At 36.0% G+C, this 24,109-nt stretch overlaps 1 protein-coding gene across 1 annotated transcript in view; it reads right to left on the bottom strand.

Moving 5' to 3' along the window:
- The window catches only part of CFAP47 (cilia and flagella associated protein 47), a 283,608-nt gene that overhangs the window by 84,255 nt on the left and 175,244 nt on the right, over positions 1-24,109 (bottom strand). Inside the window, exons 44-47 of the mRNA XM_012730250.1 lie at positions 13,310-13,506; positions 11,879-12,022; positions 11,123-11,296; positions 7,340-7,451 (exon numbers count right to left, since the gene is read on the bottom strand). Coding sequence (XP_012585704.1) covers positions 7,340-7,451; positions 11,123-11,296; positions 11,879-12,022; positions 13,310-13,506 — 627 coding nt within the window. The remainder of the gene's footprint in view (positions 1-7,339; positions 7,452-11,122; positions 11,297-11,878; positions 12,023-13,309; positions 13,507-24,109) is intronic.

The raw sequence follows: 24,109 nt of genomic DNA, 5'->3' as shown, positions 1-24,109 counted from the left end.
ATGTAAACCTCTTGATTGGTAAAGCAGCAGGGAGAGTGAGAAAAAGTTTCATCCTTCTCAATAGTAATGTGGCATCTCAAACACCAAAGATTTTAACCAGAATATCTTAAGTAGAATCATCAGCCACTGAAGCATTATTCCTAAGCAACCTAAATTCATATTCAGTAGGGCCTGTACCCTTCCTGTCCCAGGGAAAACACACCTCTAACACATAATGAACAATCACAAGTTAGTGTTGTGCTAATTAAATGTGGGCCTCATGGCAAACACCGGAATAAGTGTCTTCCTTCAGCCTGACAAAACCTATGTAGCTTTCAACCGTAATATATTTTTTTCTAGGATTGTAAATCTTCCTTATTTTCATATTTTACTGCACACTCCAATTATTGCACTACTAAGTAATTTAAAATGCCTATTCTGGTCTGGCAAGCAAAGGATAGATCACCTTGTATAAAGGAAACAACAGTTCATGTCATCACTTATTAATCTACTTGTATGAATGAATGTGTTGGCAGTCAATCATCTGGGTAGGGCTTGAAACTAACATTAATACTAATTTTGATTTGGGGGTCAGAGGGAGGAAGCAAATATTTAGCACTCATAAGCCCTTTGGGAGAAACAGCGTATTAGTGGCTAATATCAGAAACCTAGGACAGGCTTCCTGGGAAAGCAGAGATGGGAAAAACAGAGCAGCGCCCCAAGGACCATGAGAGAATCCAAGCAAAACCAATTCACTCTCTGCAGTGTGCCTCAGGGCCCTTTTTTGGACAAACCATGCCTGTCCCCTAAAGAACATGAAAATCTTTATAGCAACCACCATTTATTTTGAAGGACCAGTGGCATCTGACTGGTTTTTATGCTTCTACAACTATGCAGCAGTTCAGAGTGATGGGAATGTTAACAGGATCCAATTTAGTTTTTGAGAGCATCCTCCCTGGCACTGTCATTAAGACAAACCAAGACAGAGTAGGGGGACAAAAGAAGGCCCACACCCCCCATAAAGCCTTACCATGTTAGGGATTTTCAAAACCAGGAGTCAGTATATCACACAAGAGTGATGTTAATTGGGTACCTGATAGGCAAACACTTTTCATACATTGCCACGTAATGCTCATAACTATCCCGAAAAGTTAAACACAATCTGTGCAAGAAACCCAGCATTTAACGATGATATATAAGACCAAGGTCATGCAACCAGAGAATGATATAATTGGAGGTTTGATTTTTGAATGTTACTTTGCAATACGATAACAGTAAAATAGGAAGGAGCACAGTAAAAGATGTGTAATTTTGTCATCATGTAGTATTTAGCATGAATATACTGCCAAAGCTTTAAAGGAGAAGTGCAAATTCAAATATCACTATTTTTGCTGAGAATCACATTCTAAAAAGTCATGACAAGTAGTGCTGTTCGTGACATATAAAATTAGAAATCAAATTTTGAATTGAATTTGTGTTTTAAAGATGGTAACTGGTGACTAGCGTTCCATTTCACTAGTAGCAGGATGCCAACTATATAAAAACTATTTCAATCTTATTTAAACATAGGCCCAAACTAAGAGATTGACTGTGCACACATAAAACATTTTGTTTGAATATAAAGCAGGGGATTATTGAAGGGAAATTTTAGTACCTACCAAAGCTGAATGAAAGCTTGTTTGCAATTGTTTGGACGAGGCTATCTTGTGCCAATGTCATAATAGATTTTACTCCAGTATGCTAACTTCTGAATTGCAAATTTGTAGAAAGGACTCTTTGCTGTAATTCACAGCTGCGTTGAAATGAATGAATACAACTACTTTTCAGCAAGGAAGAAAGCACTTTTGGTTGCTATTGAAAAAATACAAGGTATTGTTGGCTATGTCAAAATTAATCATTGTTACCTGCTTTATAGAGTTACTAGCTTAGCAAGGGTAATGAACAAAAAGAGAGAATTTCAGGCAACTCCATCATCAACTTTCAGGGTAGAGATTAAATTTGCTAATATGACTGGAAACCACCATAAGTGCTGGTTCTCAGCTTTTAGTTTTCGAATGTGGAATAAACAGAGTACCTTGGAGCCTGTATTCAACTGTGTCCATTGTTCGGTAACATCTGAAGATTTAATATTGTAAAGCAGTGCTACATGAAAATAATTTTTTTCAGATATAATTGACACATAACACTTTATTATTTCTGAGTATAAAAGTATTACTGTATAATACGTGGAGATCATTTTAGGGTACTAGGTCATCTTTAACATTTTAAATTATTTCAGGCCCTCCTTGGTGGCATAACGGGTTTAAAGCACAGTGCTATGAAGCTATTGCAGCCACTGAAGCACAAGTTTGATCCCTGGCTAGGAAGGTGACCTACATGGCATGGCAGACCTCTCCTGATCAGCCTGCTGCCCCCCTCAGCAGTATATTTCAGTCCATCTGTCTGTTCTGCTCCCTACTCTGCCACTGGTGAAGCCTCTCACCACCTCCCCCCAGCACCTCTGTCACGTACCACCGTTCTGTACGCATAAATAATCTTTTTAAAAATTTGAATTATTTCAGCCTGAGTTTTGCTTATACAATTAAATGATTCATACTTCAATAAATTTATTTTCACTCTCTCAAGAGTATGTCCATTAACTCTGGGGACAAAGGTAATATCTACTATGAAGTTTCCCCTTCCTTCACTTAAACCCTCTTTTTTTTTTTTTGTTACAAATGAATGTCATGAATGATTGTAAGAATTTTAAAAGACTTTTTTCTTGGAAATGAAAGGATGTTTGCCATTCACAAGTAGAAATTCATAAGGGCTAATTATAAAGGCTAATGCTTAGTTTAATAAAATCAACTACCCTAGTACAGAGAGAGATAAAAGTTAAAAATATGTATTTAGGGATTGTGATGTCTTTAATAGGTTGGAAGAAATGTTCTGGGAATCCTCTTGCCATTGAAAATTAAATACACATAGAAATACACATAGAAACTAAGCAAGCATGAGTCCCTGTCAAGAATCATCACTGGAGGTAACATTTATTCTGGGATATCGGCAACACTGTGGTGGATGAGTCTTGGCTTTGGTCTACAGCTGGGATTCATGGAATAATATCACCACCTAAAAGCCCACACCTGCATACTTTGAGACCTATATTTCATATTTTATTTTTGGATCACCAAACTGAAAATAAATTATGTAGCCTCGTAACACTAGATAATGGTGGACCAAGAGGTAGCACTATAAGGTTAAACAGTCATCTGTATTTCATGAGTAAAATTTACTAAACTTAATTTGATGACCCTAATAGTCACATGTTAGAGGGGTCATTGAGCTGATTCCTGTGGCTTCTTCAAAAGAACTCAGCACAATTATGCCAGAGCCATATGCGTGCTGTGCAGATTATCAGAGTTAACTAAAGCAAATTATTTGAAAAGATGAAATCTAGACTATAGCAAAACGTACAGCTCTAAGTCTAGTATGTACAAGTTCATTTTTAAATGCTTTTATTAGAATTACACTATGCTGTGAACATGCATGTTTATAGCTACCTCTAAATCATATTTGTGAATATTATGTTATTTCAATTAAGCTAATTTAAAGATTATGATTACTGAAGCAAATGCTAACTGCTCAGGTCTAATCATCTCCATATAACTATTAGGCTGGTGCTAAAATAAAGCTTTTCCCTGAGACAAACAGAAATTTAGTTGCATACTTCATCATACAAATAAGCAACATTCCATTACTGCATACCTACAATTTGTTATATCTGAATACTGTAACAGATAAGGAAAGTCCTTTGCATTCTAATATTAACAGACCACAGAGGTAATTTTTTTGTTGTTGCTATTAAGGAAACAATTAAGCCATCATGCTTAAATGGATTGAGTAATTAAACCATTAATTCTACCTTGCCCTCATACCTGAGGCTTTTGTTTGCATGGTTTTGTCTGTTTCTCTGCAAGGTACCAGGCTTTCCTATCTAGGTTGACTAATTCAAACTTTTTCCATTTCTCTGAAAATTACTGATATAAAAAGATAACTTTCAAATCAAGATAGAACAGGACTTTCCCTCCTTAACTAGTAAATCCACCTCAAAGAGTTAATGGTATCATCTTCCTTAGCATTACTTAGTATCAGAAGGAGTTTTGAGTCCCTTTTTTCCCTTTTATCTCCATACGCAGTTTTCATAAAAGCAGCTGTGTTAGAGGCTATGCTGACTTCTTTCAGGAATGGAGGAAAACTCTCTACTAGCAATGGTGCCGGCAGGTCAGTCCTCTGTAGGCATTTGCCTTATTTGAAAAAAAAAAAAAAAAAAAAAGCTCAATTTCTCTCTCTGGACACACACGTCTTTACCACTCTCTTTCAAGGGATGAGCATTTCTTAATAAATGCCGAACATGCTAATGGCCTATCTCAGAGTTTTAATTCCTGGGGACCCAAGCTGTTACTGCATTATTTTCTCTTTTTTTCAAAACTATTTTTCTGGTTTTTTTTTTTTTACTTCCGATCACTGCTTTGTTTTGGTGAGCCCTTAATTCGTTCCACAACAAAACAGGCATTCAAATTCAAACCTCCACGAAAGCAAATATTACTATAGCTGACTATATAGGCTGAGGTGAAAATTCCAATTCTATCCGTTTCTCAAAATGTCTACTTACCCATCAGTATGTCAGGACAATCCTTTAGTATATGCGCTCAGTGCCCCCACTAAAATACCCTCTGATCTTCCAGTGGGGACGCAGTAGCATGGGTATCTGCCCTCAAAGCAAACTTCAATCAATGGACAGAAATTTGAGGATGCATACCCCATCTTCCTTGCTCTTCACTATGACCCTCCCTTAGAAGGCTCTCTAGATCTCTGCAGACATCTGATGTCTAACTTACATTTTTTTTTTTTACTTCCTTTTTCTGTGAGAGGGCTTTCTGGGATTACCACTCAAACTATTTGTTATTTAACTCTTTTTTCGGGGCTTGCTTTTGGAAGAAGAGGCACAAACTAACATTGAGAACTGAGCAACTATCAACAGAATACTGCTAAAGGTCTCTAACGGATCTCTTCGGTCTAACTGCCCTATCTTGCCCCTCTTACCTATCTCACATATTACTTCCAGACAATGCTTTATAATCATGTCCCTTGCTTCCTGAAATATCTTCAATGAATTCCACTGCAATAAGAAGTAAAACAAAATTCTGCCCAACAAAGCCAACCTGCACGTCATTCTGCACTCCTACCACACACGGACTTCAGCATGCCCTTCTGTCTGCTACTTGCAGAAAGCATCTGCTCTGTGTGGTCAATAAGACTGTTTCCCCTGCTGAAATGCCCTCCCTGTAATACAGGGTGATGAATCACAGCTGATATTTTAAGACCCAGATTAAACTCTTTATCCTTTAAGATGCTCTCTCAGGACTTCTCTGGTGGCCAAGGGGTTAAGTCTCTGCGCTGTCCCACTACAGCCTGAGTTCTGTCCCAGGCCAGGGAGCTGACCCACATGCGTGGCAGACCTCTCCTGACCTGCCCACTCTCCTCAGCAGTGTATTTCAGTAGATTCACCAGTTATGCTCCCCACTCTGTCTCGTTGATCCTCTTGCTGCCTTCCCTGAACTCTGGCCTACATCCCCATTCTTCTATGCATAAACCAATAAATCTTCAAAAAAATTCTCTCAGACCCCCACTGTTGGCATGAATAATTCCCTCTACTATGCCTCCCAGGGCCAACTTTAAACTTCTGGTAAATCAGAATATACTTTGTATTAAGGTGACTTATTAATATCTACTTCTACCACCAGTTATGAAATCCTAGAAGCCAGGAGTCAAATGATATTCACCTTTATATCTACTGGTAATATTTGAAATGATTAGTGCCTATATTCCAGTTGTAACCAATCAGAAAGGACTCGGGGTCAAAGCCCCGAAGCACACTGACGGATCATATGTTAACCCTTCAAATTGGTGCTCATCTCTAGAAAAAGTCAAAGGGTCCCATGTGGCTAGTGGGTGAAGCTAGAGTGTCAAGGTTACACGGCAGTGGAAGTCAAACAACCAAGTAGTGCTCAATATATAATATAGACAAGGATCTGTTGCAGTATTTCAGCAAAAAACATAGCTGGTTTAATGTCCACTGTGATTCACAAATACTATCCTTATCAAAGCTTTCCAAATTACCAGCCTACAGTAAATAAGCGTTGTATAGTTAAGAACAGAAAAAAAAAATCTGGACATAAAGTTACTCCCAACGACCACTATACATATGCATAGACTTGTATAGACAGCACAAATAGAAACATTCTCAGATACTATGAAAATCACGTGGATGAATTCTGCTTATGTCAGATTAACAGGAATTATATTTATAGTGCTTAAATTATCATAGAAGTCTTTCAATAGCGCTATCAATATAAATGATGTTAACATTTTTTTACAGGCTCAGCTTTTACAAATCATAATGGCAACACTGATTTAACCTTAAGAAACTACCCTAGGAAGAACAGTTACGCTTTGCCAATAGTTTTCAAAATTACAAAGCCTGCAAAATCTCTTCTATAACTGGTAACATTTACCTAATTCATCCTTACTTAACAATATACCCCAAGTTGTGTTCAACTTCCAAATTCGTTTTAAAGTTCTTCAAGCCAGGATGTTCAAAAAGAGTTCATGTCTGACTAGTGAAAACAGTCACTGGAATTATATGGTCTCCCAACTAATGTAAAATCAACAAAAATTGACTATACAAAAGAGAAGCATATCAAATCGGATTATTTACTTATTCTCAGGTCAATTACCATAACTTCAAGATTCTGAATTATGGGTGAGGAGATTGTTTAAGGTAGTCACAAACATTCCTAATTTAATAAGTTCCTCTTACCTTCCTTCTGATACACAGAATAATTCAATTTCTCACAAATAACAGAAAACTAAGACTTATTTTGTTAACCAAAAACATTAGTGGCAACTCTGAATTTTTTGCTACCCTTTACAAAAAAATGAGTTAGAATTATAAAACCTTAGAGAACGTACCAACTAGGAGGATTGTTATTTGGTGATTAAAATGAAAACAGAAACTGGTTCATAAGTTAGAATAACTACTTGAAAATAGTTGTCACAACTTTATAAATTGTTATGCCTCTGATATTTTTACTTTTAGGATTTGTCTCACAAAAAATTCAAATAAATGGCAAAGAGGATACTGCACTAGACAGAAAATAGAATGCTGCAATGCTCCAATTATTTAGAAAGATAATGGCTGAAGTGAAAACTAAATTTTCCTATGGGTAACTTATTAAAGGGGAAAATATGAATTACATTTTATATTTCTTCACATCATATTTTCATCCAAGTAACATTTTATTAGTGGATTTGTTACCTGTAACTACACCACGTTTCCAAGGGCTTATATGTAGAATATATGGAATCGCATTATCAGGTTCTATGGTGATGTGTGGATTTCCCCATACTATTGGAAGATCTGAAGATACCTAGAAGATTCAAAAACAAGAATTATACAAAATTCACATGAAATTATTATAACAACTTAAAGCATACAAAAATGAAACTTAAATCCATCAGTTAAAACAATTTACTTTTAAATGAAAAGCAAGCTAGAAAAATGATAATGCAACTGAAGAAAATCTGAAAATAGATCTATGAAAAAATATAACAAAGGATTCTTACAAGACTCCCAATGTGTATTGTCTATTGTTACTTGTAGAAGATCACTGATGCTTAGATATCTGAATGCCTTTAAATTCGAAGTATCATTAAATATTTATCAACTGTACTTTTGATGTCATATATAAAAAATATTATTAGCCCAAGGTCGTGAAGATTTACTTCTATGTATCCTTCTACAGTTTTTACAGTTTTAATTATTATTAAAATTTAGCCTATGATCCATTTTGAGTATACTTTTTTTTCCCATGGTCTGAGTTAGAGGTCCAAATTCACTCTTTTGTATGTGACTATGCAACTGTATAGTTGTTTTAGCACCATTTTTTAAAAGACAATTCTGTTCCATTGAATTCTCTTGATATCCCTATCAAAGCTTGACTGGTCATTATCATGAGGATATTTTTCTGAACACTCTTGCCTGTTTCATTCATGGACATGTTTATCTTATGCCAATGTTTTCTGTAATATCACAGATTTGTAGTTGAGTTCACAGTAAGTTTTAAAATTGGGAAGCCTGAGTCATTCATTCGTTTAATTTCATGAGATCACTTTGGTTGTCCATTGCCCCTCGTGTTCGTATATGAATTTTAGAATTACTTGTCAAATTCTGCCCACCCAAAAAAAAAAAAAAGTTGCAATTTGACAGATATTATCTTGAAGAAACACATCAATTTGGGTAAAATTGAGGAATCAAATAGAAAAATAAATAAAAGCCACCACAGTCCTAGATAACTACTGGAGTGAAAGTATGGATACTAGTATCTAGATATCTGTTAAAAGCTGGGAAATTTCCAAGTAGGATGTGGTATAGATCACATTCTGGAAGATGGAAACTTGATCAAAAATTATAAGGTTAGAGAAACAGAAGAACCAGATAAGTAATAACCAAGAAATCACAGGAAAATAAGGACTTATAGGGGGTATGAACTAAAAGGCAAAATGTTAAGACAGCTGATCAACCATAAAAAATACTACAGGAGTATTGAGGCTGATAACTTGGGAAAATAACTTATTTTCTTGGCTAAAAATTAAGGGTGATATTTGTGGAGCTAAAAATGGACTGCCATGGAACAAGAAGTAATTCCATGAAGTTGGTTTTGCTGTAAGTTAGGCATTATAGAAAACAAAAAGTTGAAGGAGTATTGTTAGTAAAAAGTTTTCTCTTATAATGGAAAATATTTGAGAAAATTTACAAATGAAGGAAAATAATCTAATGAAGAAAAGAGAGAGGCAGAGAGAGAGACAGAGAGAGATGGGAAGAAGGAGGGAAGGGAAGGGATGTAAATCAGTCTTGAATTCATGGGTGTCAACTTCACTGTAGAGTGAAAGAATGGAGATTGAGAATCAAAGCGTTTTGGCCATCACAAAGCAAGTATATAATGAATCTAACTCTACAAAGCAAGGAGTTTTAGCCTACTCCATCTCCTTAGCAGGACCTCAGTTGTTTCTCAATAGGATTTCTATTGAAATACAAACAATAAAGTCAATATGAATGAAAAGAAATTGCACATTAGTACACAGAGATTTAAATTATGATAATTTTCAAATTAAGAAAGGTGATAATTCATTGATAATATCTCTAAGAACAAGTGTCTCTTAGGTCTTAAATACATTTCTGTTCATTGGAGCTATTTAAATATAGATATATAAAAATATTAGGAAGCTCTGGAAGACATGAACAGCATTATTATTTTAATGAAATAATGTTCAATTAATTTTAATTTAATGGATAACATCTTTAATTACAGAATGAGCCTCACTGAAGTGTACTTTAAAAACAAAACCAGATTCTTCAGTTTAATTTGTGTATTTAAATGACAGAAATAGACTTCCATTGTTGTTAATGGGGATAATTTTGTGATTAAGAGGATTTAATTTTAACATTTAATTGATAAACAGTTAACAGTTAACATAGCATCACTATAGATACATTTTAAATGCCTACATTTTAAAAACTGTTTATTCTGTAGAATAAAATCCCAAAGCCTACAGACATCATCTCTGCAATTCTATCAAAATGAAATAATCAATATGATGAAATTATAGATTTTTCTCTATCATATTTTCATTGAATTCTTAAGACCTAAATTCTGGAAGGGGAGAAGTGGTAGAAAAACATGTTCCCCTTATTTATAACAAATCCAAATCAGTTATCACTCTTCTTTCTCCTTTTCTCTCTCCCTCCCTCCCTCTCCTTTCTTTTAAATGTCACCCACTATTTTTTATCTGTCCATTAACAAATCTTCTTGAAAACCATTTGTGTTGGATACCACAACTTATATGTATAAACATATGACACAGAGAAGCACGCTCCTTTCTCAGTTTATAGTTTGTGAATAATAATAAGCAGGTAACAGCAGTATGATGTAGTATTGTGACACTGGAACGTACTAAAAATAGTAGAAGCACATGAAGGTATCAGGTCCATGAACACAGGGACAGGGAAGAATTCTCGGCAAAGTGGCATCAACAAAATCCCCTAAAGAATGAAAAGTACTTAGACAAAGAAAAATGTTAAGAGAAAAGGAAGAATAATGTAAAATATAGACATATATATATAATTAAAAAAAGAAAAATCAAATCATTAAAAAAAAAAGAAGAAGGTATTTTCAGACTGCAGCAAAAGAAAATACTTTGTAAAGGAGGAGCTGCTGAGCCACAGGTGACAAGAGATGAAGCTGAGCAGAAAAGCAAGGACAGCGAGCTTCTGAAGGATGGTGAAGGCCATTCTAAGGGGTATGGACTTGATCCTGAAGATAAGAGGTGACACTGAGGAGTTTTAACAGAGGGGTGACAGGTGAAATTCTCACACGTAACTCTCACCTCATTTGCTATCCAGTAAGGAAAGAAAAAGAAAATCAAAGCAGGGCTTTTGTTTGTTTGTTTTCAGGGTTTTAAGAAAAAGCAAATTCTGAGGGCAAACTCAATTTTCAAGCTTTGGCAGTACACTGTTAACCTGAATCCAGGCACTTCTGACGGATAGCTTCTTTTTAGGACTCTATTGGGCACACACCAACTTGTAGTTAAATAAGGGAGTCGGGATACAGACATCACTGATACTTCATTTTCAAATTTTTCCATTTTTTTAAATTGAGGGCACAATGGTTTACATTGCTGTTTGTGTTGTAGTGTTTTAAGTGTTGTTACCACACCACACCCACTACCGAAACACCTATAGTCCATGCCCATTTGCATTAAAATTTTAAAATTGCAAAAACAATTTGAAAATATATTACTATGTACAATATCTTCATATGAAAATATAGAATATTCAAATAGATTTTAATGTCTTATGATTATGCATTAGTATTTAGATATAAAATTCATTTGATGCTAACTAGCAACTTTCTAATTGAAATTTAACAGCTGTTTTTGACATTTTTTCACCTAGTTAAATGTCTGAAAAATTTCATATAATTCAATATACTTCTTTGGAAAAATACTTTCATACTTAAAAAAAAAAAAAGGAAAACCATACCTTGTAAGTTAGAATTGTCTTTGTGTAATTGGGCACCATTATGGGTTTATTTGTTACGGTTCCCACTTCACAATTCACTGTGATGTGTTCCAAAGCCAGAGGTTTCTTTCCAATCCCCTTTACTTCAAATGTATGTTTCATACCATCTGCTTCATTTTGTAGAGAAAGCTTGCCCTGTGATAAATCAGCCAAATATCAGGCTTAGAGGAGTCACAGATAAATACCAAACAACTTTTGCTAACTTAACTAATCTTCAATTTGATTAATTAAATGATATTTCAAGAATTTGTTAGCGATTGGTTTTTCCAATTTATATAAAAATACTTCAACTGAATGAAGATGAAATTTCCTGTGTAACTATTTCCCTTTATTTTCTCTAAAATACAGTTTAGATGGGACTTCGCACATGTAATAACAATATGTGTATTTTATATCCTGGTCAAAGAAATATGTCTTATTAAAATATTTCCTGAAGTACCACATTTCTTTAACTTTACTTGTTAAATACACTATATAAAAATAATCTTAGATATAAGTTTTGAAATCCAGTGGTATTGTGGCTTTCAGGATATTTGTTCCTCAAATTAAAATATTTATTAATGTTTCAAACAAAGTGGACAGTAATAATCTGATTCATGGACAATATAAATTTTCTGCAAAACGATCCCTCTTAAATTATATAGGCTACTATCTCACATTGGGCTATTACCACAGCATGGCTGAGGGGTTAAAAAAATATACTCAGTGGATTCATACCATAATCTCACATTCCAAAATAGGTTTGAACGTGAGAGGATATTGCACAATTTCACCTGGTCTGGCATACAATATAGGAGGTCCATAAAACCATTCTCCTTCTATAGTAGCTTGACATTTCCATTCATTCTTTGTATGATTTTTCTGTAGCATGAAAAAAAGTTAGAGAACGATCAGGATGATGGCAACAATGTTAGGCTACATATTCATTCTTGGTACATTTGGTAAAATTATCTATTGTATTTCTAATTGCATTTTATGGGAATCACTTAAAATCACCCTTGTTAAGAATGACTGTCAAAATGTGAACTTCATCAATGAAGATGACAACACACCATCCCAGTGTGACCTGGAGCACTGCCTGATAGGTTAATTCATGGATTATTTAATATCTACTTCTTTAATGTCTTAATGTTTCATTATTTGACTACTAATTATTATTAAAATTATTAAGTGGTTTTGAAGTTACACCTTCTACTCCTGATTATAGGTAATAAAAAGGGTTCTAACTCATACTCTGTTCAGATAGCAAAGCTTACAAATTTCAACTGAACAAATTTTTATGTTTCAAGCAGACTTTTGCTATATCTTCAAACTATTTCTTAGTGTAAGAAATTCAAAGTTCCTTGTAATTATATAATCTTCTATGCTGTATTAGTACTTTAACTAACAGACTATAGCCAATCATTGTCTTTAGTGACTATGGACCCACCTTTATCAAGTACTAAGATCACAAGTGAATTTGGAATAAATTAACCTGAGGAATCATAACTTTTGCATTTTTTAAAATTTATTCTTGTATAGAACCGGGGTACAAGAAAGAGATGTGAGGATGAGAAGATTCACCAGAGATAGAGTAAAGAGTATAACAGGTGGATTTCACTAAGGGGAGCAGCAGGTGAGACAGGAGAGATCTGCTGTACCATATGGGTCTCCTCCCTGGCCAGGGTCTGAACTCCAGCCTCAGTAGTGATAGCACTGAGACTTAGCCACTAGGCCACCAGGAAGGCCCCATAACTCTTCTGAGTGGAACCAGGAGTGGAAACTTTTGAGTAGTAGTACTTCAGTCGTGGATAAGGAAGCTGGAGTTAATTTTGAAGGGATTGTGTAGGACATCGGCAGTGAAGTGGAGGGTGAGTGAAGTTAAGTGCAGATATGCAGGTACAAAGCTGTACTCCCCAAATTAAATAGTCATATAAATGACAAATTAATGAAATTTGAGAAAAAAAAAGTTCTGTTAAGCAACGAGATCCCTCAGAAGTGATTTATGAGGTAAGTAACAGGAATTTACACTCAGGAATAAAACTCTCACCTATGAATAGTCAACAAAGTACTTGGCAGCAAATGCTCACTACTGGTTCAAGATGAAACACTTGGAGGACGTTACATGTGACAGTGGTAGTGGCAATGAAGTAAAATCTTTGAACTTACTATTGTAATATTCTGAGTAAGAGCTTGAAATGCTGGTGTTTCAAATGTAAACGTGGCCTCTGGATGTTCTTCATTCACCACACCTTCAATGTGATAGACACGTACATCATACCTTGATGTCAACAAAATTTGACACGGATAGCGCCCAGGACTGAGAGGAACAAATCTCAAAGGAACTGCAATAGAGTCGTCTGCAACTGTCAAAATAATTTAAAAAGAGTTTAATAATTTTAATGGCTTAAATCCTAAAATTAATCTTGGGGTAAACCAGTATTTTATATTATTGTATTTAACTGTACCATGTGATCTAGAAGAGATGAAGTTATTTGAGGTAATATACTGTCCTTAAATCTTCAGGGCATAAAAATCAATTTTATTTATCAATGGTAGGATACATACCGCATAGGAACGTCTGGCCCACAAAGTCACTTGGGGACCCAGGTGGCAAAGGATACCACAATCTTTTAGCTGTACCATTAGAAACACCAGTTCACCCCCTTTGAAAGGATAGAGGGGGAGAAATGGCTAGATGTTTGTTCAAGTATTGTTCAGTAATCAGCTCAAAACATTCCCTTTAACTGGCCAGAACCAGCCACATGACTCTAAGTGAACAGCAGCTAAGGAATGAGAGTGATACATGGAATATTAGGCAAGAATACTTGTCTGATACAGTTCTATGGAATAGTGATACTTGACCTTGTAGCAAGCAAAATAATTTCTAATTTAAACAACAGAAATTTTTCACCGTTAATAACCAAGAAAAGCACCCAATCACTATTCTGAAGTCAACTTGTCATAACACGTACTTCACATTAATAACTTAGACCATTTCTTACTATCTATGCTGGTCATTTTCTTCCAAGAAATACCACTTTTGCACTGGAGATCACCATTCCCCATGAAATAAGATAATAGTTTCAAAAATCTCTCATGCCAAAACATTTAAGTAGTCAATGGAAACCAAATGATTACAAATGTTTAGAAGCTTGATACCATGCAAGTTCTTTGAAGACACACACACAAAATCAAGTTATCATCCAATGGACCAAATGAGTCGTCTCTGATTAATTGATCATAATTTTAATTCACTCACATTTAGTATCTCAAATCCTAAAGATAACAAACCTCTTTATATATATATATATATATGGAGGTATGTATTAACTGCAAAACATTAACTGCTTTAAATAATTTTTAAAGTAAGCTCACAGCTTGAATATATTTTAAATTTTTTTATGTACTATATAGACATAAATTGCTTTCTATAGCATATGTGGCTTTATCATACATTATCTATACCAATATGTCACATAATCATATATAATATTATAGTTATAGACTGTATATCACAACACACTGCCAATGGATTACATTTTAATGTACATTTTAACCAAAGTCCAAGATTCTCTGCTGGTTTAAAGAGGAAACAAAGACTATTAAGAATGTTATTTTCACCCTGGTGTGATTCCATTCTTCACAGCTGTTCTTTGGGATAGCAGTGATTTATCTCCAACCACCTCCCATCACCAAATCACCCATGTGCCATCACCACAATCCAGTGTACTTCCCCCGGCCCCCATTTTTTATCTCATTTTCCACTCCACCTCCGCAAAATGTCTCTGGAATATAGTTAAATAGTTGTTCATTATTATTATTATTATTATTTTCTCCCCTGGTTCTTTCTGCTACTGCTGTAAGTGAAACCATCTGGTATTTTTTTCTTTTTTCTTTCTGGCTTTTTTCACTAAGCATGATCTTTTCCTGCTCCATCCTTGTTGCTGCAAAAGACATGAGTTTGTCTTTTTTGATTGCTGCAGAATATTCCATTGTGTATATGCAATACATCTTTTTTATCCAGTCATCCACTTTTGGGCATTTGTATTGATTCCATGTCTTTCTTATTGTAAATAAAGCAGCAATAAACATGGAAACACCAGTTATCTTTAAGAACAGTCAGTTTAGGTGCTGGTGCAAAGCATGAACTGCACACTGCTAAAGCAGAAGCAATGAATGATGAAGACAGTCCTGCTAAAGGAGAAGCCACAACTTTGAAAATATCTGTACAGTCAGCAGCTTCCCTTGGGGCTTTGACATCCCACTGCCTTCAGCCTCACATCTGAAGTGTGGCTCAGGGCCCGTGCATATGAGTGGGTGGCACTTAGTGTCTGTGGAGGAAGATGGAGTCACAAGATGAAATGGAGGAGGGCATGAAACTCCTAAGAATGTCTGGGAAGTGTTTTGCCCCTGGATAAAGTAGCAAGTTTCCCCAGAAAAGAATAAAACTTGCTGCTGCTGAAGAAGAAGAAGAAGAAGATGATGATGATGATGATGATGATGATGATTTTAGTGCTGAAGAAAAAGCACTGGTGAAGAATTCTAGATGAGAAAGTCCAACCCCAGATGCACACAAATCAAACCAGAACAGAAAAGACTCGAAACCATGAACACTTAGATCAAAGACTTAGATCAAGAACCCTTCAAAAACCAGGCAAAATAAAAATCCAAAAATAACAAAAGGACATGGTTCTGTTTAAGAGATGAAAGCAAAAACACAAGCAAGTATATTATAAACACAGTGACCAATTCTGGGTACTACCGGTAAACTAAGCCCAAAGATGGGGAGAAAGGAACAGGAGAGAGAAGTGCAGGTCCTCCTGACTATCTACAAGGCACACTAAAGTCTCCTATTTTAATCTCAATTAAAATTCATTTATTTATGCATACAAGAGCTTGGGTACAGGCCAGAGGTGCAAGGGTGGGGGTGTGAGATGACTCATCAGAGACACAATGGGGAACAGAATAGGCAGATTGACCGAAATGCACGCACCACAAAGTGGGGAACAGTGGATAAGACAGGCGAGGTCTGCTGTGCCATGTGGGTCAGCTCCCTGGCTGGGGATTGAACTTGGGCTGCAGTGGCTGCAGATAGCTTCAGAGTGCTGAGACTTAACCAGGGAGCCACTCAATCACTTTTCTTAACTGAGGGCCCCTTTCAGGTTTGAAGAAATGTCTTGGTTCCCTAAAGTGCTTTCTTCTGGCTACTGTGATTCAGTGAAACTTAAACAATGCATTCTATTCCTTGTGCATTCACCCCACCTGGCCTTATTTTAATCCCCTTTGTATCTTCTGAATCACTTAATGATTTTTTGATAAAAAAAAAAAGGTATGTTGTTATCTCTATTCCAGTACAGATCTAATTTTAGAAGAAAAGTTTTTCTTGTCAAAAAGAACTGCAGGCACATTTCATCATCTGTTGTTCATTGATTACTTTCATTCTGAGAGGAGAATCTGAGTTGTGGCAACAACATTGGAACAAATCAGTAGAGGTAATCTCAGATCAAAACTTGGTGATTAACAGCAATAAAGAAAACTTGTTTTTCTCTTGCATGAATATACTCAAATGAAAATATTGCGATTAGGTCATTTAAATCAAATTATACTGCTTAAAATAGAAAATATAAACAGCTCAGTAATTATTTTCATCAAAGATAGTCACTTAATAGTAAGTAACTGAAATGCACAAGTTCAAGTACAAAGCTTCTGTGAACAGCTTTTGTTATACACTATCTCTCTTTCCCTAAAAATATTGCTTTCCTGATGATATTGAATCTGAAAGTGAAAACCAAGGACATTCTTTAGTGCACATTTTCCATTTATGAGCAAAGAATCTAAGGAATATACAGTGCCAGCCCTTCGCAGACAAGTCAAAAAAGAAATCCATCATAATGGAGGAAATCATGAAAATGATTTTTGAAGGTGCATTATATTCCTTTCTCAAATAAACACATGCCTTCTGCAGCAACATGGATGGAGCTGGAAAAGATCATGCTTTGTGAAATAAGCCAGAAAGAAAAGAAAAACCACTGGATGGTTTCAGTCATAGCAGGAGTATAAAGGACCAGGGGAGAAAATAATAAGAATAATGAACAATTATACACCAGAGACATTTTATGGGGGTGGGGTGGGGAATGGGATCAAAACAGTGGGGAGAGGGAAATGCACTGGACTATGGCAATGGCACATGGGTGATTTGGTGATGGGAAGCCCACAGAGATTACAAGTAAGATGGAAAAAGGCACAAAATGATGTAAAAATAAACTATATTATTTTAAAAAATTATTATGGAAAAAAACATGTTCCTTTTTCTTAAACACCTGTAGTAACTGATTCATGCTAGATGAGATGTAGACATAGGAGGATTTTCCTGTGTTATAAACAAAAAGCCACTTCTAGAATAAAGGGTTCAGTAGCCAGTACCTCCATCCCCTTAGATATATAAAAGCAGTGGTAGAAACCATTTTGATTTCCAGAAACTTGAATTTTTTACTGGCCCCATTTTGCCACAATAACCATCATTCTCTTTTAGAGACATCCCCCCACCCCCATCTCCTTTCTAATTCTGTCCATGTTCTACTATATCCTCAAGTATTTAATCCTCCTTGTAGGTCAATGGTTTTGTGGAAAACTGTGACTCTCTCCTCCAGGGCTTTCTCTAGCCACAGGAAGGTGCTGAGAACTCACATGGACTCAGGATACAAGTAACAGTTGACATTTACAGAGGGCCTCTTTAATAATGTCAAAATTGGAGGGAAAATAAGCCAACTACTATGTCCTTTGGTTGAAATAACTCTTATCTGAAATTTACCCTGCCTCCTAGAGATTCCCAATGCAGCTGGGCCCAAATTATGCATTAATACTTCCTAAATTGGTGACTTCTGTTTCCTGTCTTGGGTTCCTGAGTTCACTTGTCAAAGTTCTCAAGACGTGGTCTGAGGGTTTAACGTTGGGGATAGCACTGCAACACACAACCTCGGACCCAGAAAGAGAGCTTCCTGACCTAGGCCTCATTCTTTCTAGGGATTACTCTGATCTCCTCTGGCATTGTCTCTCTGCATGCACAAGGGTCCATATGAGACAAGCAGCCTCAGCCATGTTCCAGGTTCATGGGATCCCACAATTCCTATTCCAAAGTACTTTGATCCTATTTGCACAGTATAGCTTCCTATGTCAATTATGTCAATTTAGAAAACTCTAAAACTGGGGCCCTCCCTAGTGGCTCAATGGTTTAGGGCACAGCACTGCAAGCTAGCTAGACTAAGAAGTGACCCACATGGTGCGAGGACCTCAGCCGTCTCGCCCGTTGCTCCCCTCAGCAGTGTACTTGTCAATTCTGCTTGTTCTGCTCCCCACTCTATTTCTGGTGAATCCTCTCACCGCCCCTGCACCTCTAGCCTATACCCCATTTCTGTGTGCATAACTAAATAAAATCTTAAAAAAAAATACAGCTAGAACAAAAGGGTGTCAAAGTGGTAGCCATTAATTGGCAGATATGGACCAAGATACCCATGCCCATTTACAGAGGGTCCCGTATAGTACATGTTCAGAGTGGAAGGAGGGAAGAAAATAAATGGTCACCTGGCCAGAAGCAAGCACTCCTGTGCTGCCATAGTCTAGTGCTGATGAGTATAAGAATTATAAATGTAAACTTGGTCTTGTAGGTTTGTATAGTCATATTTATCAATTATAACAAAATGCTAGAATTTGATTTAAAATCTACTAGTATGATTTATAAATTTGAAAATTCAGACATATGGTATATGCACGGGCTTCCATTTGTACTTTTGATCATGGAGCCTTTCTTAACTTCCTTCAGGTGACCCTGGCTACTAGCAGTTACCAGGTGCTGTAATTAAAGGCAACTAAATTTAACAAAATACAGTTACAGAAGAAAAGAAAGGAATATAAAGCGAAAAAAGTCTCTAGTAAAGAATACTTAATTTCGTGTAACAGTAGTTACTGGAAGAAACCAGGGTGGCCCAGTTTTTAAAATGTGCTGTGCTCACACTTGGAAATAGTGTATGGATGGCATAAGTCAGTACTGCAGATATGGTCAGCTATTCCTGCAGTACTGACAGGTAAGTGGTTTAAGCCTATAAGAACTGATTTGCTCATGATTCTGTCGACTGACCTCTTATCTGAACTTACCTGCTTCATATGGTACTAGTAGGCTATGATCGTTCATGAACGGGGACCTCAACTGGGGATTCTGCCCATGAACTCGCCATTCTTCTAGAAATAAGCCCAACTTATTTCATGTAGTAAAGAACAACTGCAGTAGCAAGACTAGGAGCGTCCTAATGTATAAATGCATTCTCATATCCTTGACGTTTCTTAATCATCCACTGCCCAAAACAAGTCCCAAGGCCAAGATCAGTGTGAGTAAGGGACTGGGAACTACATGAGACATGAGTACAGGTAGACATGATCCACTGGGTGTTTACTGAAACAACCTGCCATGTCTTAGCTGGGAAGGGAGATAAATGGATGACAGTACCTGGAGAGATGAAAGATGCAATCAACTTAGAGTTGTAAATGCTGTTTTCTATTTGTTGTTCCCTTCCCTCATTTTGTGACCCTGGCAAACAACTCCAAAAAGATTTTTCTAAGAACTAAACTTAATTTGTTTAAGGTGTGAGATTTGATTGGTAGCTTTCAAACATTTGATTTTTTTTTTTTTTTTAGCTTGAAGGTACTGTGTCTGAACAGTCTGAACAGTATTTAAGAATCTCAATATATAAAACAAATTGACCCGGAGTTGATGTGATTGAAATACGACAATATTCTAGAAGCTATCCACTCACTTCCACAGCTGCACTTTAGAAATGACCATACATAATCATATCAAAATGTGCATACCGTATGTTGGTCTTAATCTTCTCTAGTTAGCTTTACAGGTATAATACCAGCAAACCACAGAAGTTCAGTCCAGTAAATTAAGTTTCAAGAGAATGAACAATATTTACATATTCATTTATACTAATGGATTTACAATGAAAATTTCGGTAAATATATGAATAGTTGTGTTTTCAGAGAATAGTTTTGCCTATTGGCCAGTCCTACTTCCATCTACAACTGGGATGTTTTCATGTAACTAGAAATATCAAATCACAGGTTAGCTGGAATTTTCTCCATTTTATTTTGTTTTATTATGTTCTTTATTTTATTATGTGCATCACCCTCATAAATACTGTGGTACAGTGATAGGTACACTGTATGTCAACCAAAGCTCATTACTGCTTCTTTAATTCCAAAAAATGAAATGTGGTTATAAACTTAATACAAAAGTATCTAGGTATCTATCCAAAGAATGCAAAAAATTATTTACAGGGAAATATACACTCCAATACTCACTGCAGCACTATTTAAAATGGTCAAGCTATGTAAACAACCTAAGTGCACACAGACAGATGAATGCATGAGGAAGATGAGGCATATGCACAGTGGAATACTACTCAGCTGGCAAAAGATAAATTCTTGGGCCCTCCCTGGTGGCGTAGAGGGTTAAAGCACAGCACTAAAAAAAAAACAAAACCCACTTCTGCATGAGTTCGATCCCCACCTCTGGAGGTGATCCACATGGCGCAGCAGACCTCTCCTGACCCACCTGCTTCTCCCCTCAGCAGTGTACTTCGTCAGTCGGCCTGTTCTGCTCCCCACTCTGTCTGTGGTGAATCCTCTAACCACCCCTGCACCTCTGGTCTGTACCCCAGTTCTGTATGCATAAATAAATCTTTTTACAAATGATAAATTCTTGACTTTTGTGACATTTATGGAACTAGAGGGGATTAAGTGAATTAAGTTAGGAGAAAGACAAAAACCAGATAGTGCCACTTAGGTGTGCAATGCAGAAAAACAGAGGGCTCAGATAAAGCCAAACTAACAATAAGCCTTAAAATTCTGACTATAAAACTAAGGTTGCCAGAGGGAGAAAGCAAGGGTGAGGGCTGAGAACCAAGTGAGGAGGGAACATAAAAGACTCTGGGCCTTCCGTGGTGGCCCAATGGGTTAAAGCACCACATTATGAAGCTCTCCGAAGCCACTGCAGCATGAGTTTGATTCCCAGCCAGGGGGTGACCCACATGGCCTGGCAGACTTCTCCTGACCTACGCACTGCTCCCCTCAGCAGTGTATTTCAATAGATCTGCCCGTTTTATTCCACACTCTCTCTGGTGAATCCTCTCACCCACCACACTCCTGGCCTTTACCCTAGTTCTATAATCATAAATAAATCTTTAAAACAAAAAAGACTCTGGGATGGGACTGTGGATGTTTTGTAATTGGGGTGGTAGAGTAACAACATCTCAAGGGGGAGATCCTACACCTCAATAAAAAAAAAAAATATATATATATATATATATATATTCCATTATACCTCAATTAAAAAGAAAAGAATGGGCAATTATTTTCAGCACAGCTAAGCTAGACTTAATTGGTACAAAAAGCCTAATTTTATTAGTCGTCTTGGTCAAGACTCCTACTGACTTAGTAATGTTCCATCTACTTGATACATCAATTATTGAGGAGATAAAATCTCCCACTTTACATTTCCTGTATCGGTCAATTTTTGCTTTATACATTTTGATATTTGGTTAGGTGGAAAACATTTCAGAATTTCTCTCTATGAGGTATTAACTCCATTTAAATTAAAACACTAGCCTTAAAGTCTAGTTATCTTTATCTTTATTTATTTATGCCAGCTACACTTTAATAAATACCTGGTATAGGCCTATGGCTATTTTTCCAGGTGATTTTCTAAACACCATAAAGTTACATTTCACTTTACATTATGAAAAAATGAACTTCTGTAGTTTGATCTACTTGTATCTATTGTAAATAATTATGTGCTTGTGCTTAACACGTCATTTTGTGTCTCTCTTTACCACATACATTTTTTAGTTCTTGTCTGTTCTGTTGGACTCATCATACATTCTTTTTATTCCTCCGGTGCTTCAGAAATTATACATTCAATCTCTTTATATTTTAGTTGTCTTAAATTTTCAGCATTCATACTTCAAACAGATCATGTCTGTTCCCTGCAAATATAAGAAACATACATGCCTCTAATGGCAATAACCCTATCCTTATAAAATTTATTATCTAATAATTAAGTTCACTTTGTTTTTCATACTACCCGAATTATTTATAATTATCTCCATAGCCAATACTCATTCAAAATCAGCCACATTTATTGACTGTTTTATTAACTAGTGCACTGGATTCCAATTCTTTCTCCTGAATTCATTTGCCTTCACCCATAAATAGATTCTCCATTTGTTCTTTCAGCAAATATCTGAGAGTTTTAAATTGTTTCAATTTCATTGTTGGGTTGAAAATATTTTTATTTCATCCTTACTCTTGAATGATAGTTTACTGGAATTTAAAATTATAGGCTGACAGTTAATTTGCTTCAGCACTATAATTCCTTTGTGTTCTGGCTTCTATTGTTACTGAAGGTAATTCTGCCTTCAGTATAATTTTTGTTCTTTGAAAATAATGTGTTTTTCTTGGGGGGGGTTGTTGTTGCTTTTCAGAATCTCTTGTCTCTTGTCTTTGCCATTTCATTGTTTCACTACAACCCATCAAAATGTGAATTAGGTGTCACATTTTTTGTCTCCTAGCAGTTAAAAAAAATGAAAACAAAACTCTGCCTTCTTCTTTATCTCATTTCCTACTATAAAGAGGAGAGGGTTATCTTTCCTAGGTGGTCACCTGTACAGGTTACATTCTTCTTTAGTTTTGTAGCAGTCTCATATCTAAATGTGAAGGTAGGTCAACACATGATCAGTGGGTTAATCTCCTTTCTCAAGAAGTCACTGATGTGTTAAGAATAGGAAAGATATTGTCTTGTACCCGTTAGCTTTCTTCTAGTAATAAGGGGTGAAATTAACATCCGCAAAAAGTCTCATTTTATCCTTATTAGTGGATAAATTCTAATTTTAATAACATGCAGAACAGATCTCTTGAACTCTTTCCATCTAAGCTATGATCACCATATCTATATGCCAGATTTGATACATCCTTGGGAAAATGAAATTTCTTCACATTTTCTACTATAGGAACAGTCATTTGAAGTCTGGTGGTTTGTTTTTCTGAGAGCTGATGACCAGGAAATGTGACTAGAGCATAAGGGCAACACCAAGTAACTAGGGAAGCCAGCCACCATGTAAAGTATTTCACATTTACTCAGCGATCAGAAAATAGGTTTGAACACCTACCCTGTGTCAGGAGATATGCAATGGGGAATCAGTTCCCTAGAATTTTGGTGGGTACAGATTATAAAATTTCTGAGGAAAAGGCACATCATAGGACTAGAATGATCCCTCTTTATACCTAAATTATGTTTTAATTGAGCATGTGCTTGCAGAAGCTATTAAATGTGTTTTTAATCAGGCCACATCAACTCAGTAATAACTGGGAATCCCTCACATGATTTATATAAATTGGTAGCCATCATCTTTCCTTTCCATTGTTACTGAGTTCTTTAATTTCTATATGTCTTTATGGAACATTTAGTAGAAAATTAGGAGAGAGCTTACCATGCAGCCAGGCATGCCAGTGCCTTAATTGGAAGTTGTCTTTTTAACATAATTTTTAAGACAAAGTTTCCCAAAAAAAAGAAGAAAGATCTGAGTTTCTAATTAACCCCCTCCATGAGGAAGGAAGCAAGGGACTGCTGATAGTAAATTAACTTTGTGTTTTGCATTTTCAATCCTGAATGCCATAAACTTTCCAGCTTGTATTAAAAATAAAATCTATTTTGAACAGAGTTGCACTTTAAGTTCTTGCAGATTGATTTACTAAGTATGCAAATTAGTTAGAATGAGCTGTTAGCAAGTGCATAAACAGCACTTTCTCTAGGACTTAAGCTAAGAGTAAAGGCTTATATAATTTTTGATTAAATGCCTTCTTAAATGTACTATTGCACTGAATATGTTCACTGCTCAATATCTAATGAAAAAA

The sequence above is a fragment of the Condylura cristata genome, unplaced genomic scaffold (genome assembly GCF_000260355.1).
Source record: "Condylura cristata isolate star-nosed mole 26May11 unplaced genomic scaffold, ConCri1.0 scaffold00027, whole genome shotgun sequence".
NCBI lineage: Eukaryota > Metazoa > Chordata > Mammalia > Eulipotyphla > Talpidae > Condylura > Condylura cristata.
Note: the sequence above shows the minus strand (reverse complement) of the source record. Positions and strands in the feature narration are given on the sequence as shown.